Below are 16,123 nucleotides of genomic sequence, written 5' to 3'. Positions count from 1 at the left end.
TAAATACCACCCTATTAATCATAATTCCAAACTGGTGTGGCATTGTTTGTGACTTACGCTTTCAGCCTCCAAATAAACTGATATTTTAAAATATCACTATAGGAAGCAACAAATTAACTAGGAAAGCACATTTGTGTATATGAGTGAACATGAGTCTTCTCTTTGTAATTCACGAGGGCCTTCAACAATGCTGCCTTCCGCGGAGAAAAGAAAACAGTTTCAACTGACGGTCCCAACATGACTCACCTCATGAAACCACACAGGCGCAAGGCAGGGACAAAGGCCAAGGAAAAAGTTTCCCAAACTCTCTCCAGATTTTAGATACTCTCTTCCTGGGAAAAGGGCGCTGTCCTACTACAGAAACTCAACCTCTGCATCTCCATGCACCAAGTTCTCCTCCAAAGCTTGGGTACAGCGGAGATAAAGGCAAAGGGTTGCTTCCACGTGGGAGGGGAATAATCCAGACCGGACTCGTAATTTCAGAAGCTGAGAGTTCAAATTACCACACATACATAAAGTCACCACAAAGGCCATTTTGAAAAACATAGAAGTTTGAAATGAATAACTACACAAACAAGAAGGGGTGTGACAATGACCTCCTCCTAAAAACAGTCCTACAGCATACCCACAGTGGAGTTCCCCGGGTCTCCGAAGAATGAAGATGTCCCTGTCGCTGTTATACAGTGTAATACACCGTGTATAGCAGTGCCTTTCATTGCTCCTCATGCCTTCCCATTTCAACTCTTCCAGTGGTGAACAGCAAACAGCTATCTAAAGATATCTTCTATTTTGTATTGCCCATTTCTTCCTACATTAACTCCACAGGGCTGAGGTCTTCCCTGCTCTGCTTGGCCACTAATCCCCAGCACTTACACACACACATTAGGACCAACAAGTCTGAATGAACTATACTGACAGAAAGTTACCGACAAGGAGGTACTCCCTGACTCCTAAAGACCATTCGGATAAAGGAAGGCGATAGTTAATGAAGTGTTAAGTTGGTGAGACTCACACATTACGGAACTGGCTGGAAACATTCAAAAGATTTAAAAGCAGCAAAAACTGACAACCCTTTCTTTGGCTTTGTTTCCCTCAAACATCAAACATCATTCTCGTTTATGCCCCGTGACTATGAAAATGGAGCCTGGATCTTGGTCTAAAATATAAAAAGGGAAACATTTCACAAGAGGACGATCACAGTAAAGGCATGTCTCAGTGGAAGACCAGAGAAAAAAAGATTCCAATACCATCCATGTTACTGCTTTTCTTTAGTTGAGGCGAAATTAACCTTCAGTGACATGTACCATTGGATGAGCCTTGACAAGTGTCCTAAGCTACGCACACAACACCCCAATGCAGATTTAAGCATCTCAACACTGGACAGTTTCTATACCTGTGAGTCAGTTCCCACCGTCCTATGGGAGCTCCATTAAATTCCCACACATCTGCTGCATTTTACCTGTCTGGGAACGTCCTTTAAATGTGAGGTTCGCTCTTGCTGCTGGCAGCCTCAGCAGCTCATTTGTTCCTATTGCTTACCAGTTTCCCTTTGAACGAGAATGTTGTTATTGATTCCTCTGTTTTCCTGTTGGTGGACAATGACTTGTTTCCAGTTCACAAAATATTTATAAACCTATACTTTTGTGGCTCTTGAAGAACGCTGAGACACGGGGCCATTGGATAGCCATAGGTGACTGTGTGTGTAACAGGCACGCAGTCTTCCTGTCTACTTTGTTATCCTTTTACAACATGTGTAGATAGGTTTACAGCATGCATAGGTAGGTTTACAGCATGCATAGATGTTTACAGCATGCATAGGGAGGTTTACAGCGTGCATAGATAGGTTTACAGCATGCATAGATATGTTTACAGCATGCATAGATATGTTTACAGCATGCATAGGGAGGTTTACAGCATGCATAGATATGTTTACAGCATGCATAGGGAGGTTTACAGCATGCATAGATATGTTTACAGCATGCATAGATATGTTTACAGCATGCATAGGTAGGTTTACAGCATGCATAGATATGTTTACAGCATGCATAGATATGTTTACAGCATGCATAGGGAGGTTTACAGCATGCATAGATATGTTTACAGCATGCATAGGTAGGTTTACAGCATGCATAGATAGGTTTAGAGTATGCATAGGTAGGTTTACAGCATGCATAGGTAGGTTTACAGCATGCATAGGTAGGTTTACAGCATGCACAGGTAGGTTTACAGCATGCACAGGTAGGTTTACAGCATGCATAGGTAGGTTTACAGCATGCATTGGTAGGTTTACAGCATGCATAGATATGTTTACAGCGTGCATAGGGAGGTTTACAGCATGCATAGCTAGGTTTAGAGTATGCATAGGTAGGTTTACAGCATGCATAGATGAGTTGTCCCACATCACAGCCTACACTTAGCCCCTCTGGTACATACATAATGATATCTCCTTACAACTCTAAACCTCACTTCCCTAATAACTAAAACTACTGAGCTCTATTCTGTTGCTGATCAGCTACTCTTAAGACTTCTTCGTTGATAATACCTAAGTTTCTATCTTTGGTTAAAATGTCTAATAGGAAAAAAAACCACAGAACATGCAATAGAAAAATTCCAGACGTCATAACAAAAGTGATAAGATATTTAAGAATAAAACCAACAAAAGATAGAAAACTCCTCTGAAAAACAGTAACAAAATAAAAATCAAAGAATCTGAGAGGATGACAGAATAAAAAGAGAGATACTATGTTCATGGATAGAAGAGTCATTATAATTAAACATCTGTTCTCTATAAATTTATATAATTCAATGCAACTCCAACAAAACACTCACTGAAGATCTTATAAAAAATGGGAGTTTGTTCCAAAATTTCTATAAAATAAAGGCCTTCAAGTAAGCAATTTTGAAAGACAAAGGGTGGTGTTACCATATCATCCAACCAGATCAGTATGAAGTCCTACTAATAAAGAGAGAGACTGATGGGAAGATAGCTAGATCAATAAATGGAATAGAGACTTTAGTTATAATCATGCATCCATGGAAACCAATTTAGAAATTAAGGGGAAATCTAAGCACAGTGATGCTGCATCTGCTTGTAGTCTTGTGTATTTTGGAGGCTGAGGCAGGAGGATAGCTTAAGCTCAGGAATTGAAGGCTAGCCTAGGCAACATACAGAGGTGCTGCCTCAGAAGAGCAATAAAAAAAAACCACGAAAATGAATCAATAAATTATGCAAGCTGAAAATCACAGCCTCAGACTGGCAAGATGGTTGAGTGTGACAAAGCACTTGTTAGAGCTGGATCCCTGGAATTCAAGGGGTGGAAGAAGAGAAGGCAACCCCACCTTCCCTCTCTCAGGCAATAGCTGTCAAAATTTTTGGACTTCTAAGTTTCTTTAGACTCTTTTTTGTTGTTGTTGTTTTTGGTTTTTCGAGACAGGGTTTCTCTGTGGCTTTGGAGCCTGTCCTGGAACTAGCTCTGTAGACCAGGCTGGTCTCGAACTCACAGAGATCCGCCTGCCTCTGCCTCCCGAGGGCTGGGATTAAAGGCGTGCGCCACCATCGCCCGGCTCTTAAAGTTCTGCTTATCTAGATTATACCCATCAATATCCATGGTACTAGATGTTAAAACTTAATGCCTTATATATTAAAGCTGAGAATAAACAAATACCCGCTTTAAAAACATACTATACTTTAAAAATTGCATTTCTCAAAAGAAGCAAATGTTAATGTTTTTTTTTTTTTGTGAGCCTAGTCTCAAATGGCTGAGCCACCTCTCCAGTACAGAAGCAAATTTTAGTAAATATTAGAATGATTTTACGTTTTTCCAAATTTGGCATGATAGATTGCGCATTCAGTCCATTGGAGTCTCAGATACTACCTGTCCTCGGGAGAAGTTCCCTGTAGCAGGCCAGTCTGACCCCGAACTCAGACATCTGCCTCCAGAGCGCTGGGATTAAAGGCATGCACCACCATCACCCAGCCATAAAATACATTTTACAAATGAGTTTTTGTTAAAGTTCAAACGCTAAAATATATTTTGAATACTCTTTAAAGAAACACAAAGCAACTACTATGAAATTAGTAAAAACTGAAAGTCTAATATTTCCTGTGTAACCTTTGTTAAGAGTCAATTTAGAAATGAAAGACCTGGGGCTGGAGAGATGGCTCAGTCATTAAAGGGTAGGCTCACAACTAAAAATACAAAATCAAACATCTGTGAGCAACTACATCTGTATGCTAAGACCCAAATGGACCCTTCATCTCCTTCTAAACGATGTTAAGATACTAGGGATTTACAGTTGAATAAGTATAGAATTAAGGGTTCTAGTAATAAACTACGAAGCAGTGTTAACTTGGAGACATCTAAATCTGCCCCTCAGTGAGCTTACTTTTACAAATGCCACGACAGGAAGAAATGGAGGCAAGCTGTCAATGCAGCACAAAGATTTTCCCAATTAATTTATAGTTCAGGCATGCATTCCTGTTTTTACTATGAGCACCTGTCTCATTTAAATAAAGCAGCATTTTAAGTCTTCCTATCTACTCTGTCATGAAGTGTTCAAGCTGAGGTACAAACATACGTTTGGGGATTTATAAACACAAACTTCTTTAGTCTAATAACTCGGCCTGTTTCTCAAAGGAGAGGGAGGTATAAAAATCATGTTTTATCTTGTGGCTTTCCTACCATTCTTTTGGGTTTTTTGGGGGGGAGTTGAGGTGGGAACAAAAACATTACCTCAATTGTCACCCTGAATGTGAAACCTTTACAGGCAAGTCATGACTGGGTGCCTGTGTTCTCTACAGTTTATAGAGCAATCAAAGGTCAGGTTCAAAGATAAAATAGCCTTGTTTTTAATATAACGAAATCTAAGTCTTTTTTGAGACTGGACTGAAAATAGACTACAGCTTTTGTATTTTATGAAATTACCTTTAAACGCTTTGAAGTATGTAAGTGTTAGCAGGCAAGCACCTGGTTGACCATTTACATGCATGGGAAGGTTTTGTGCCTTTTACATGGACATGTGTTTCATATTAGGCATTAAATATTCAGCTGAGTTTTAATTGAAGAAAAAAAATTGACCACCCACAACTGGCAAAGTGCAACCCACAGAGGAAAACTCTTAGAAAGCAGTGTTTCCCTCCTGCCCTTCCTGTTGCTTACAATCTGCAAAGCTCCCGTGAGGAAGGACAGGTGACACCACCAGCATCCACGGGGAAGCCAGAGATGACATCTGATTTCACTGAAAGCCGTGGAGAGGGAAGCAGGCTCAGGACAGGGAAAGGGGAAGCAGGCTCAGGACAGGGTGTTATTTCTGAGATCGTCTAGGAAACTGAATTTATCTAAAGGCTTTGTCTTTCTTCCACTACTTAAAACTTAGCAATCCCTAATTAAACATAAGTAACATCACTGAAAATGCCCACAGAAGATAAGTCAGAGTTCACGGTACACAGAGGAATACAGATTTACAGGAGAGATTTTGAGTAAAGTGATTTATATCTTTATTATAAGACAAAATTTCCCTCCACATTCCACTAAACTTCTGTGTTTGTGCACAACTACCGTCATGGCTCTCTGTGGGTCCCCTGTGGTCTAGACGCTGAGTCACCCGCTAACAGAGTCCCCAGCGGTGGCATTTACCGTTGGAATCTTCAAAAGTGTACAGAAAGCAAGACGTTCAGGCAAAGGAAACACAAGGACAAGTCCACAAAGACCTCCTCCTCTCTGAATCACATACTGTGGGACACTTCATACATACAGTAAGTTAATATATTGCTGCACTTATAAAATTTATAAATACATATTGGGAGTATACATCCCAATACTTTTTCTAGCTAAGGCATAATACAGCAAAGTTTGCAAAACAAACACTATTTCTAATATATTTCTAAATATCATGGTTCTGAAATATTTTATGGAAGTACAGGAAGTACTCATCTGGGTGGAATAGATGAAGTAATTGGACCAGTGAAAGGCTGGGCTGCATGTTTCCCAGGGCACGGATAGGTAGCTCATTCCGGTCTCTAAACCCTGTTACTTCAGTGAGAGCTGAAAACAGGTCACAGCACCACCTAGAACGACCTGGGTGGGTAGGAACACATCTGCCAGCTCAGAATCCTGGCTCCACCACTTACTTACGTTGGGGAAGATGAAGCACCATGCACCTAACAGCCCGTGTTTAGCAAGGGGATGTAAGGAGCCCCAGATGTTCACAATAATTATTAATAAATAAAACGACACCATTTAACATTAGCCCTCTACAGGGTAGGAATGAAATGCCTGAGTCATATTTTAAGTTAACTTGACCTTTTGGAAGGATGCTTTCGGGGTCTACTAGTATTTAAATAAATGGAAGCTTTTCCCCTGAAGACAAATCCCTCAGTAGCACTACCGCGAACTGTTCCATCTTGGAACAGCTGATGTAAAGTAAACAATGTCAGACCCAAACCAAACAGACACAGGCATAACTGTACACAGCATATCTTCTTGGCTTCACTTTCATGTGGAATGTGTGTTTATATTTTGATCTTTTGTCTTTTTTAAATCAAGAAACATTTTTAAACAGCAGCAACTGGAATGACTTTTTTAAAGTTTCCAAACATATTAAGCCACACATGGCAGAACCTACTGCTAGAACATTCGTAGACGCAGCACCAACTGTGTTCATAGCTGATTCTTCCTGTTATTTTTGTTCTGATTTTAAATTTCATTCATTCATTCGTTTGTTTGTTTGTTTATCCTAGACAGGGTTTCTCTGTGTTATGACTTATCATTTATTTATTTATGAAAGACAGGGTTTCTCTGCGTAGACCTGGCTGTCCTGAAACTCCCTATGTAGACTAGGCTGGCCTCAAACACGGAGCTGAATTTTTAAAACTGTTTTGTTTTCATTTAAACCTTAACCTGAAATGTTTAGGTTTAGCTATTTCCAAAAATTACATAATGAAATAGTCTAAGGTGTTTAGAATTTCTGAGACAAAAATTGATCTCATAAAATAATTATAATAATAATCATATCACAGTGAGAGTTTACTGTTGGGGTTTGTCACAACTAGACAGTATAGACAGAACTACAAAAGGCCAAAACATGGCCAAATCCAGCAATATCACTGCGCTATGGCTTTTTCCCCACTGTCTCTTAGGTTTATTTTATTTTAATTATTATTATTATTATTATTTTACTTATTATAAAGTTGTGTTGCAATGAAAAACAGTCAGAGCAAATAAAACTCTAAAACAACATATGCTTCTTTTCTTTAGTCCAAGCTTTTGGAATGTCCCTTGCAGCCCAAAGGAGGGGAAAAAGAATTCATAATAGAGGAGTTAATACAAACAGCACACAGATTGACATATGAACAAGGCTAAACTTACAAGCCTGGACCCACTGTACTCAGACAGGAACTGCCTCTCGACTGCTTCACCTAAACACACGCATCACACACAAGCTCTATGAACAATTTCTCACAAAAGAATTAATTCATAGATTCAGAGAAACTTAAGAGAATTATCGTGACTGTTTTTAAAAGGAAGAAATTAATGAAAGGGGGCATGGAGGGAGGGAGGGAAGGAGGGAAGGAGGGAGGGAGGGAGGGAGGGAGGGAGGGAGGGAGGGAGGGAAAGGAGATGTTCTTAGCCTCTGTGGTGGCAGTGCGCAGGCTCAGCTCTCTGCTTTCCACACCCACTTGCTCCTTCTAACAGGTGGCTCCTTCTGGTGCTCTGGACACCTGACAGAGACTGTAGTCAATTACTTCAGTCTCCTGAGCTCAGTCCTCCCCTCCTCACTCTGAGACGTCCCATCAATCCCCAGCCTCCACTGGGGGCCTTCTCTAAGGCTACTACAGCTGATAAATGGCTTGCTTAAGACATCATAAATAAACTCCTAATAGACAGATTCAGTGTTTTTCTGATGGTATTTGAGAGGCTGAAAAGGAAACACACTTTTTTTTTTAACACAGCTATAAACAAAATCTTGACAGCTGGAAATTTACTGGAATCCAGGGAGTGAGATTTGTAACAATAAATAACCATGCAACATTTACTCCTCGCTGGGGCACCTGTGCAGCCTCAATGGAAAGCTTGCAACTGTCTTACAGAAAGAAAGCTTGGTTTTAACTCAGGCAGGTTGGGAAGCACCCCAAGCCCCACCCACCATCCTTTAGGACCTTGCCTCAGTTTCTCACATGCCCCACTGATTAGCCTCTTACTTTCTCGCTCTCACAGCTCCCCCTCCCCCTCCCCCAGCCAGACTGTTGCTCTCCCTTGACTCCCTCTGCAAAGCAGTTATAGGTGGAGAACAGGAGAAATGAGATTACTTTAAGGCCTCTGGTGTTTCAGTTTCAACCCCTAATACCTGTCACAGAAAAAAATAACTGTTCTACTCTGAACACCACAAATCTACTGGATTACACTTGTAACTAAAATAATGCCTTCAATACTTAGAGCGTCTGGCATGAATGATATAATCCATTTCAGGATTTAAAGCTGCCCAAAACCACACAGTCTCATTAACTACCAAAACCTCTTTCCTACAGTTGTGAGCTCAAAGGATACAGCCTTTATGACTGTGCAATGCAGGTTCGTATTAAATCCCAAAGGGAGCCATAGCACCCCAAATGTTCTCCCTTAGCTTTCTAAAAATTAAGACCAGACTGGCTTCCAAACAAAACAATGATAACGCTACTCTGTAGAGTTCCTATCAGTTAACAGTTTCTGACAGGTAACTAGTGCTTGCTGTACACTGCCCTAAAGACCTTACAAATATTAACTCACTTAATGTTCAGTATGAATTCTGGGCTATCACGGTGATGGCATATCAAATGCTTATCAGTATGGCACTTCTCCACGAATGCCTGAATTTAAAATTACTACCAAAATATAACCTTTACAAATATTTTCAAACTGACTAAATATATTTGAAAAATCCAAAATATATTGTGAGGCTCTTGTAGGGGGCTGGAGAGATGGCTCCATGGTTTAGTGCACTTGCTCCTTTCACAGAGGACCTGGGTTCAGTTCCCAGCACCCACAAACGTAACAATCTGTAACTCCAGTTCTAGGATATCCTATACCTTTTGACCTCTGATGGCAACATACACACACACACAGTATGCACATATGTAGATGTAAGAAGTACATTCATACACTTAAAATAAATCTTAAATTTATTTTTATTTTTAATTTTTTTTAAGATTTATTTATTTATTATGTACACAACATTCTGCCTCAATGTATGCTCGCACGCCAGAGGAGGGTGCCAGATCTCAGTACAGATGGTTGTGAGCCACCATGCGGTTGCTGGGAATTGAACTCAGGACCTCTGGAAGAGCAGCCAGTGCTCTTAACCTCTGAGCCATCTCTCCAGCCCTAAATCTTAAATTTAATATTTTTAAAGGCTCTTATAATTTTTGTCTATTGTGCAAAACAACTGGAAAGCCAAAAATGCATGTCTTTTATCAGTTGTTGTTGGCAACACATTGGGAGGCAAGCACTGATGACTGGCTGCTTTGTCTCGGATCTTCTGGTGGACAAAAGGCACCAGAAAGTGCAGGTTCACAGTGAAGCATACAGGGAAGTAGATCGTGTGTAACCTGTAATCCCAGCACTTGGGAGGCAGAGACAATCAGAGCTCAAGGCCAGCATGACTCACGCGGGAAGTTCCGGGTCAGCCAAGGCCAGTTCAACAGTCAGCCCACACAGGGATTCCTTAAAGTGACCGTGAATTCAACAGGTTAAAGAAAGAGCCAGTTGACAACATTCTGCACCTTCTTATGAAGCCAGCAAACTGCCTTTTCCTGCTTTCACCCTCCAGCTTATGGGAAATCACGGGAACCATTTCAGACAGGCTTCTACTTCCCAGCACTCACATGTGTCAGGAGTAAAGAACATGTGCTTAAAATTGCATGAGGGAGTTTCTGCAGACACATCTGATACTCTTTCCTCCCCTTCAATCACTTATTATGATAAATAACCTTATTCTCTGAATCTGCACCATGACCACAAGGCTTAACGTTCCAATTTCACTTGATCTTAAAGACATAAAGAGGCCTACCTCTTAGCATTAAACTAGTTGATATTGAGAGTCAGGGATGGGGTGCAGCTGCCTTCAGCTGTGTACCCCCGGTGACCTCATTAGGCACCAATGGACAGTTCTACCCAAGGCTCCCACAGATGGCCCTGGTTAAATAAAATGGGTTATAATGCAAAGCCACAGGTTACACATGTGGGAAAGAGACTGACCATGCTGGCTATAGGAGCGGTAAGAGCAGTGGGTGGAGTAATGCATTTTACATACATATGAAATTAGTTCAAAAAGATCTAACTGTATCTTGTACATCCCATACTACTTGGAAGTTGTAAAAATCAAAGTGAGAGCCAGGAGGTGGTAGTCTACACCTTTAATCCCAGCACGAATTATGTGGGAGTCCCCTCTGTGTGCTGTGATTACCATTAAAAATAAAGAAACTGCTTTGGACCTATAGCAGGGCAGAACTTAGCTAGGCAGGGAAAACTAAACTGAATGCTGGGAGGAAAGAGGGCAGAGTCAGGGAGATGAGGAGCTGCCTCCAGAGATAGATGTGCTAAGAGATAGATCTGCAATACACAGATTCATAGAAATGGGTTAAATTAACATGTAAGAGTTAGCCAATAAGAAGCTAGAGCTAATGGGCCAAGCAGTGATTTAATTAATACAGTTTCTGTGTGATTATTTCAGGGCTAAATGACTGGGAACCAACAAGCTGCCTGCTTCTACCCACGAAGGAGGCAGAGGCAGGAGGATCTCTATGAGTTTGAGGCCAGCCTGGCTCTACAGAGCTAGTTCCAGGACAAGCACCAAAGCTACAGAGAAACCCTGTCTCAAACCACGCACCCCTCCCCTCCAAATCAAAGTTTTCTGACAAAGATTTCAAATGTTTAACAGGCTCAGTTGCTACCTGGAAATCTCGGTGTGTGTGTGTGTGTGTGTGTGTGTGTGTGTCTGTCTGTCTGTCTGTGTGCGCATGTGCACACATACAAATATTTGATATTCTTGCTGTACGGTTCTACATTTTTGGCTGTGTTCCTATTTTTAATTTTAGTTCTTTTTCCCTGCAACATAGAAGACTAGTTCTATATATTGCTGAAGTTCATCCCACGTTGTCTACTCCGCCAGTGACCCTTTGTAATTTGTTCTTTGCCGCTTGTCAATTCATCAGGGTAATTTGAACTATATTTACTTTATTCTGAGCAATATACGACCCAGCCATGATGCCTGTCTAATTACCACTCATATTACTCCAAATTACTAGTGATTGAACAGTTTGTCCTACTGTTAACCCATCGGAGCCAGCTTTGGGGATACTACCCTGGCATAGAAGGCAGACGTGTCAGGTGAGGCAGGCAGAGCAGATGACAAGCAGCCTCCACTCTAGTTTCTAGAAATTTCCCTAGAGAGCCACCATAAGCTACTAACATTCTACCAACTATGGCTGCCTAAAACCCAGGATCAGGTGATAACCTCTGCCCCCGAAAAAAGGCATTGCACGAACAAGTAAGAACAGATAGCAACTCTATCAACAAATAAAAGAATCCATGAGATGGGCAAGTAGGAGGTAAAGGCCCCCTTCACGCATCTGGCCCCATCTATGGCCACATCACTGCAATAATGGATCAGACCACTTTTCCAATAACCTCAGGTACCTAGTTTTCTAGTTAAACCACAATACAGGAGCTCAAGGTCATAGACTTGATCTTTGTAAGCATCTAATAGGTAACAGTTTCGTGGTCAAACACTTGCCTTTTAACCTCAAGCTATTATAATACCACCACGTATATGAAAATGATTCACGAGAGAAGTCAAGAGCCAACAATGCAAACCCATTACCAGTACTGGAAAAAACCCGGGACAACCGACCTGAGAGTCAAGCCATGGAACAAATCTCATTTAAGAACTTTCTGATGATCTGGGCCTCAAGGTCAAACAGATTTGTTTTTTAAAGCCCGGTTCTGCTACTTTGAGTTCTGCATATGACCTCAAACAAGTTAACTGTCCAAAGCCTTAAAGGTATCCAGGAGAGTTTGCTATAAAGGGGCTAGCACAGGCCCAGTTGGCCCCAGATAAACCTGGCAGACAAGAGCACAGAGACGAAGTCAGGCACACCTGTGACAGCTCTGGCCTGCAGCACACTAGCCCTGATATACAGAATAACTGACAGCCTCATTAGTATCATGGAGCTGGGGTAATGAACTAAGGCATTTACGGAGGACCTAACACACCAAAAATGTCAACAAATGTCAGCCCTTTCTCTAACCATTAATAAGAAGAGGGGCTACTTTACAGTCACGGTCATCAAGATCCACTGACCAGTGTTTTCAAAGTGTGGTCAGGGCACTGTGGGTATCAGAAAACCTGAGATGTTTGTTGACCAAAAGGAAAAAATAAAAAAGAGGAAAAAAAAAACCCTATGTCTTACCTATTCATAAAAGCTCTCTAAGATGGGTACTAAATGTTATTTTCTCAATCAAACTCCAGGCTGCATGTGAAGTGTAAACGTCATTGATTCTGTAACCCTGTGCTGTGTATCAGGGACTGCCGTCAATGCTTATTCTCTATTGTGCCAAGAGAATGACCCGGTGTGTGTGTGTGTGTGTGTGTGTGTGTGTGTGTGTGCATGTGTGCCTGTGTGTCTGTATGTGTGTGTGCGTTGGGGGGGGGGGGTTCTTCAGCATTCTCCTGGATATTGAAACACCTTAATAGGTTTGTAGGTTTTTGGTCAATTCCCCATGTGCTCTTTTCCACAAACGGTTCTGTCTTGAAGTCTGTGTGTGTGTGTGTGTGTGTGTGTGTGTGTGTGTGTGTGTGTATGCGTGTGTGTATGGCTATATATGTATATATATTCCCCCTTTGACCAGGTGTAGGTAAATTATAACCTTGCATAAATCCAAGCTCCAGAGAGTACATTTGGTTAAAGGGCTATTTGAGAAACAAAATGATCCAGCTGATAAGATGTCCACAAAGTCTGAAAGGGCCATTCACAATATATATATATATATATATATATATATATATATATATATATATATATATATACCCTGCCCCCATAGAGGTTGTACTAACGCCAAACACACATCTGCTGGGTAGTCATCAAATTGTGTTAGGCTCAAAAGTTCTAGAGCCCCTGGAGGTAGAGGTGGGGATAAACAGTGCAACCAGCTAGGTATTTATTACAACTGACCTTGAGTAATTTTTATAGGAAAGATAACTTGAAGACTATAAAGCTTCCTAGAAAAGACCCCTACTGCTTACAAAAGCATTTGTTTGGTCCAATGCGCAGGACACACACTCTTGCAAGGACAGATTAAATCAATGCAAAGTATTAACACCATTACTAAAGCGCACAGAGGTCTTTACCAAGTCCCCACCCCCTTGTTGCCTGCCATCTAGGCTACTAGTCCCTTTCCCTTTGTGCATTGCTTGCTTGCAAGTGCATCCATGCCACAGATTCACACTATGTGCACAGGTGCGTGTGCATGCAAGTAACAGATGCCACTATCCTTTCTACACCATACAGGCTTTCCCTTCTCACGTACAGTGTTGCCTGGTTCTCCTTCCTAGCAGAACCGCTAACACTATGATTATCCTATCCTCAAAAGCTCCCAAATGTCCCAAATTAAGATTTTAAATAGCAGTCTTCCCTTTCACATTTGAGCAGCACTAATGTCCGGGGTTTCTCTGTTTCAGACGAGCTAAGAATACATTCATTTTATAACCCATCCAGCATGGAATTGATGCTACAAAGAAATGAAAATCTTCCTAGGAAGGGACACAAGGAAATGAAATGAACAGCACTTAAGTGTTTTCATTGTATGAAATTCACAGTGGACACACCAATCACCAGCAGGATAAATAAATAAAAGCTGCATGCGCGCTTGCCTTACACCACAAAGAAAACACTTGTACATTGGCACACCATGGCATTTTAGCCGGGGTTCCTGAAAACCATGAGATTTGGTACATTGTGTAAATACAAGTGCCAATAAAACGTGTGTGCATCTGTTGTGTCAGGGAGAGGCTGGGGAGGATAAGGGGTGGGACTTGCCAAAAGCAGCTATTTAAGAAAATTCCTTTTCTCTCTCATTCATTCTTTCTAGCCTCAGTGTCTGGCGCAGTCCTTACGGTTACTCATTGGCTTTTCATTCTAAAGACAGCTGACATGCTCTTAGAACTTCCTATGGTGCTATTTTTTCCTACACACTTGAAACAAAATCAAAACATATACTGATATTTTTTTAAAGGAAAGAAAAATATTGGCCTATTTCCTCACTCCAAAGACCCCATAGATATCTGGCTAAATATGATCCTTTGTTATGCATCCAAAAATATCTCCACCACATGGTATTGGAAAATAATAAATTATTCGTATTCCGGGATGTCACAGCTATTATCATCAATTTGTTTTACCTCGGTGAGTCCAATTTCACACTCCTCCTACTGAGTCCTACACGTTTCGCCTTTTCTCCTCGAACACTCCATTAATAAAATTAAGGGCTGAAAAGAGGACGCCAAGCGCCCTTCATGCACAATGGTCCTCTCCGAGACTGAGCCATCTCCCACCATGGGAAAGTTAACCTTCTAGCAAGATGCCGACCCCAAATCGGCCGGGGAAGAGGGGTGACGGAGGGGCTGCAGGAGCGCAACCTCTCGTTTCTCCACCTCCAGAGAAACATGGCATGACAAGAGAGCGGAGTAGGTGGGCGAGTGGGAGACCGAAATGGGTGCTGAGGGGGTGGGCGGGATGGGAAGGTAGAGTGCGGGGAAGGTTGGGGAGCTCAGCGCAGGGTTCGAGAGCAAGGCGGGGTTCGCGAGTGAGGCGGGCGCGGCGGTCAGGTCTCGGGGCGCGGGGCGCGAGGGGGCTGGTCCTCACCGTTGAACGCCCCTGCTTCCGCGGCCTCCTCCTCCTCTTCGCCGTTCTCGGAGTCGGAGCGCATGGGCTCCTCGGCGAAGTTGACCCCCTTACTGGGGGTGCCGCCCCCGACGGCGGCGCCCGCGTCCCCCCAGGTCCTGCCCTCATGGCCGAAGCGTGCGGCGCCCTTGCGCTCGTTCTCCTGCTGCAACCGCGTGAAGTGCTGCAGCGCGAACTCCAGCAGGTCGGCGGGTTGGTGCCTTAGCACCTCCACCGTGAAGCCCTGCAGCAGCTCCGTGAGCCCCGCGGGGATCTCGATGCTCATCCTGCCTGTGCACGCCCGGGGCGCCTGGGCGCCGCCCTCGCCCCGTTTCCCTCTCCGCGGTCCGGTCTCGGGCTGCGCGGCCCCCGAGCGAGCGCCCCCGGCGCTACCGGCTGTGAGCGCGGCGCACTGGGCCCCCGGCGCGGCTGCTCCGTGCGGCGGCGGCGGCAGAGCGAGCGCAGCCCGGGGAGGGTTGGCAGCATCTCCAGCTCCTCCCGCTCCCTCTCCCGCCGCTCCTGAACCGCCCCCCCCCTCCCGGCGCCCCGCCCCCGCCCGCGCGCCCACGTGATCCCCGGAAACCATAGCAACCGGGCGGGCGGGTGCAAGAGCCGCCTCGCAAGTGGCCTCCGGGTGGAGGCAGCGGGAACCTAGGGCGTGGGACCGAGGCCGCGGGCTCCACCAGAGTTCCCTGCGCAAATCCCACGCATCACTCGACCAAGCCCACCCAGAGTTGGTGTCGCGCAATTGGTTCTGAAACTTCAGCCTCCACCTTGGTGGTGGCTTTTTCTTTCCCTAGAATTCAACCGCAAGAGAAATGTGCATGACGTCTTTTGTTCAAGTCACACAGCTACACTGGCTATCTTTTGGATGAAAGAAATACTGCCCCTTGTTTGTTACAACATCCTTTTTCTTTCACTAGGTTTTATTCTGCCTTTCAGCCACCTGGCTGGGATATCTGCCTTACAGATGTTCTGCTATGGCGTGCTTGGTGCATTTCCTACTGGTGGCCCAGACAAAGGCAGCATTTATTGTGAAGCACTTATCAAAGTTAGTTGATATCCTTCAGACAGGATACAGGGTCGTCAGGGCAGGTGGTCAGACAGCAGAGTGCACTGAATGATCAGCCTCGTTGCTTATTTTTAAAGTCTTTCCTGACCCTTTGAATCATTTCAATTAGAATATAGCAATATAAGGAAAATAGAGCT

At 43.3% G+C, this 16,123-nt stretch overlaps 1 protein-coding gene across 1 annotated transcript in view; it reads right to left on the bottom strand.

Moving 5' to 3' along the window:
• Positions 1-15,437, bottom strand: part of Prkar2b (protein kinase cAMP-dependent type II regulatory subunit beta) — a 90,362-nt gene extending 74,925 nt beyond the window's left edge. The window contains exon 1 of the mRNA XM_041658586.1: positions 14,897-15,437. Coding sequence (XP_041514520.1) covers positions 14,897-15,200 — 304 coding nt within the window. The 5' untranslated portion in view covers positions 15,201-15,437. The remainder of the gene's footprint in view (positions 1-14,896) is intronic.
• Positions 15,438-16,123: the final 686 nt, after the last annotated feature.

Source organism: Microtus oregoni, unplaced genomic scaffold (genome assembly GCF_018167655.1).
Source record: "Microtus oregoni isolate MIOR12 unplaced genomic scaffold, Mior012 000009F_ref0000495, whole genome shotgun sequence".
Lineage (NCBI taxonomy): Eukaryota > Metazoa > Chordata > Mammalia > Rodentia > Cricetidae > Microtus > Microtus oregoni.
Note: the sequence above shows the minus strand (reverse complement) of the source record. Positions and strands in the feature narration are given on the sequence as shown.